Source organism: Elephantulus edwardii, unplaced genomic scaffold, assembly GCF_000299155.1.
Source record: "Elephantulus edwardii isolate Elephantulus edwardi_28Jun2011 unplaced genomic scaffold, EleEdw1.0 scaffold00458, whole genome shotgun sequence".
NCBI lineage: Eukaryota > Metazoa > Chordata > Mammalia > Macroscelidea > Macroscelididae > Elephantulus > Elephantulus edwardii.
The window spans coordinates 2,486-6,713 of NW_006400208.1; the positions used below are offsets into that span (position 1 = coordinate 2,486).

At 40.7% G+C, this 4,228-nt stretch overlaps 1 protein-coding gene across 1 annotated transcript in view; it reads left to right on the forward strand.

The window, feature by feature from the left end:
• Window positions 1–394: 394 nt before the first annotated feature.
• The window catches only part of LOC102861337 (neuronal acetylcholine receptor subunit alpha-7-like), a 95,900-nt gene continuing 92,066 nt past the window's right edge, over window positions 395–4,228 (forward strand). Inside the window, exon 1 of the mRNA XM_006902825.1 lies at window positions 395–434. Coding sequence (XP_006902887.1) covers window positions 432–434 — 3 coding nt within the window. The 5' untranslated portion in view covers window positions 395–431. The remainder of the gene's footprint in view (window positions 435–4,228) is intronic.

Consider the following 4,228-nt stretch of genomic DNA (forward strand, 5'->3'; position numbering starts at 1 on the left):
GGTGTGAGCTCTTTGAGAAGGCTCTATTTTTCCATCAGTTTTGAGAAGATCTTGTCTCTTTAGCTTGTTTCCTATTAGGAGATCTCCTGGTGGCTTGATCTCACACTTGTCATCCATAGTCTGATACTTGATCTCTTTCATATCATAAAAGACATTTCTCAAGATACACCCTCTGTTAATCCTGTCTAACATAACAGTGACAAACCATGCCCAAATAAGGATATGACCACTGAGGCTGAGGCATAAAGGTTAAGATTTACAACATATTTTTGGGGTGGGAATGTCATCATTCAATCCATAATATTGTATAAATCCTACTTATGCTTTTCTTAATTTTTTCCTCTCTCTCTATGTTTTTGTTTGCTTATTTCGTGGTTTTTTTTCCCCAGGATGAGAAGAACCAAGTTTTAACCACAAACATTTGGCTACAAATGGTAAGTTAAGAAAATGACAATCCAGCCTTTTCTGCTCTTGCTGTACATATGCTTATATTGAGTTTGTAAGGATGGCAGAGCCTTAGAAAAAAGTGAAACTATCATCCTGACATATAGTCAGGTGAATAATCCTGTATTTTTTTATGTTACACTGTATTCTACAGTGCTGGAAATTTGGGGAAAATCAATACTTTTGGGGGCACAAGTATTGTGGATGGTGTACCCAAAGCCTGTCTTTCAGTCTGACACCTGTACTTTGGGTATATTCTTGTTTTAGAATAGTGCTTTTCTTTTGTTGTGTTAATGCATTCATACAATATAAAATAAATCTTAAAATTAGTCTCTTGTGAGTGACAGAAAGATTCTGTGGCATAAGATTCAGGAGAAAGTATCAGGGGGAAATTCAGACACGAATAAAAGTCAGAGAATGTTAAAATACTCCAAGGAACTCCTCATGGTACTAATGAGTCCTCTCTATAGAACCCTAAATTTTACTTTAAACTGTAAGCTGATGAATTTCTGTTCTTGAAAGTCTGTGCTTCCTGTCTGGTCTAGTGGGTAAGGAGTTGCTGCAAACTCAATGGTACACTGTTCAAATCCATCAGCCACTACATGAAAAAAAGATCAGCAGTCTCCTTTCACGCAGTTTTTCAGTCTCTGAAAGTAGGGTCAACTATACTTCTATTCTGACTTGAAGGCAAGTAAAGTTGAGGTTTATAGCAACACTAGGCAACTAAAATAATATGTAGTGTAATGCATTTGGTAATGAGCGAAGACCAGATGAGTTGTGGGAGGATATCAAATGTATCATCCAGGAAGAGTGCAAATGGTCATTACAAAGACAGAAGAGGAAGAAAAGACCAAAATGGATGTCAGAAGAAACTCTGAAGATTATACTGGCGCATAGAGAAGCCAAAGCACAAGGAAGAATTCAAGATATTAAAGAGCTGAACACAAGATTCCAAAAGGCAGCTTGGAATGACAAAGCAAAATATTATAATGAAATGTGCGAGGAGCTGGAGTCTGAAAATCAAAAGGGCTGAACTCGTTCAGCATTTCTTAAGCTCAAGGAACTGAAGAACAAAATCAAACCTGGAGTTGCTATAATCAAGGATGCTTTAGGCAGAATATTAAATGATCCAGGAAGTTTTAAAAGAACATGAGTCATTGTATTTGAGTCACTGCATCAAAAGAAGTTGGCAGACACAGAAGAATTTAATGAAATAACATATGAGCAAGAGCCTATGGTGATGAAGGAAGAAGTTCAAGCTGCTTTGAACGAAATACCAAAAAATAAGGCCCCAGGAATAGACAGTATACCAATTGACGTATTTCAGCTAACAGATGCTGCTCTGGATGTGCTCACCAAGTTGTGTCAAGAAATCTGGAGAATGACCACTCGGCCAACTGACTGGAAGAGATCTGTATTTGTTCCCATCCCAAAGAAGGGTGACCCAACAGAGTGTCGAAACTACAGAATAATATCATTGATTTCACATGCAAGCAAGATTCTACTGACGATTATAAAAAAATGACTGGAGCAGCACATCAACAGAGAATTGCCAGAAGTCCAGGCTGGGTTTAGAAGGGGTCGTGGGACTAGGGATATTGTTGCTGAGGTTAGCTGGATCTTAGCTGAAAGCAGGGAATACCAGAAGAACGTCTATCTATGTTTCATTGATTATGCAAAGGCGTTTGACTGTATGGATCATAACAAATTGTGGCTGACTCTGAGAAGAATGGGAATCCCAGAACATTTAATCATGCTAATGCGAAACCTATACTTGGACCAGGAGGCAATCATCAGAACAGAGCAGGGTAACACTGCGTGGTTCAAAATTGGGAAGGGTGTACGCCAGGGATGTTCCCTGTCTCCATACCTTTTCAACCTGTATGCAGAACAGATCATCCGAGAGGCTGGGCTCTATGAGGAGAATTGTGGCATCAGGATTGGTGGAAGATCTATTAACAATCTGCGTTATGCAGATGACACAACCCTGCTTGCTGAAACTGAGGAGGACCTCATGCACTTGCTGCAGAGAGTCAAGGACTACAGCCTTCAGTATGGGCTGAGGCTCAATGTCAAGAAGACAAAGATTCTCACCACTGGACCAATTGGTAGCATCAGAATGGATGGCGAAGTGATTGAGATTGTTCACAGTTTCCACACTGTGTTGGGCCACCCTTCTTTGGGATGGGAACAAATACAGATCTCTTCCAGTCAGTTGGCCAAGTGATTGTTCTCCAGATTTCTTGGCACAACTTGGTGAGCACATCCAGGGCAGCATCTGTTAGCTGAAATATGTCAATTGGTATACCTTCTATTCCGGGGGCTTTATTTTTTGCTATTTCCTTCAAAGCAGCTTGAGCTTCTTCCTTCATCACCATAGGCTCTTGCTCATATGTTGTTTCATGAAATTCTTCTAGCAAAATAAAAAATATTTTTTTATATGTTCATTTATTTTTGCAAAAGACAGGGCTTTGTTTATCTTTTCTTTAAAATTGATTTTCAATCACTAAGATACATTTACTTTTATAACATTAGTTGTTGTTGTTGTTGTTATTGTTATGTGCCATTGAGTCACCTGTGACCAATTGTGACCCTACAGCAGCTCTGCACTTAACCTGTCCTGAGCCAGTCTCACAAATTCCAACACACCAACTCCTGCCCCTCCCCCATTGCCGCAGTTACTCTATCAATCCATCTCACTCAGGGTCTTTCTTTCCTGAGTGGTCCCTCCACCCTTCCGAGCATGATGTTCTTTTCCAAGGGCTGGTCTCTCCTGGCCACGTGCCCAAAATATGTAAGACAGAGCTTGAAAATCCTAGCCTTCAAAGACAGGTTTGATTTCATCATCTCCATGACAAACCTATTTTGGTTTTTTGACAGTCTATGGTATGTTCAAGACTCTTCTCCAGCATCACAACCCAAAGGTATCAATTCTTCTGTCATTCTTAGTCATTGTCCAGCTTTCTCAGGCACAACAAGTAATTGTGAAGACCATGGCCTGAATTAGGCAAGTCTTAGTCTCTAGACTGACATCATTGCTTTTCAGCACTCTGGAGAGGTCCATAACAGCAGATTTCCCCAATGCAATTAATCTTTTGATTTCCTGACTGCTGGTGACTGGGAGACTAACTGCCCATTTTTATTCTGAGAAGCCCCTGGTGAAATTGAGTATAGTTCTGTGACTCCTGTGTGGCCATTTCAAGGATTATCAGAGCCAACATTGAACCCTGAGAGAGGTGGTTAGTGTTAGGGTTGGTATAAACTAGTGCAGAGGCACTGGGGGCAGGAATGGGATAGAGAAAATTGATGAATGGATGGTTAGGGTGAAGGGAAAGGGAGTGTATAGGGAGGTTTCCATGAGATGTTGTAAATAATGGCATTATACAGTTGTAATTAATGTTATCCTCTTCTTTTTCAAATTATCAAGAATATCATTCATGAAGAATGCAATGAGTAATTAAAGTATAATGTCCTCTGTCCCATCCCTGCCCTCAGTGCCTCTGCACTAGTTTATACCAATTCTAACACTAACCACCTCTCTCAGGACTCCATGTTGGCTCTGATGCTGAAGACTATGACAGTGATGTGCCAACCGTGGTAATGGGTACCCATGGTGGACAGTGTTGGCTGGAGCTTCCCAACTAAAACAAGCCTGGAAGCAGGAGCGGCATCCACTTCCGAAATGGCTTGCCTCCAGAAACTCTATGTACGAACAGTGCTTAGGCCGTTTGTTCATAGGGTCGCTATGAGTTGTCTACGACTCGACAGCACCAAACAACAACAA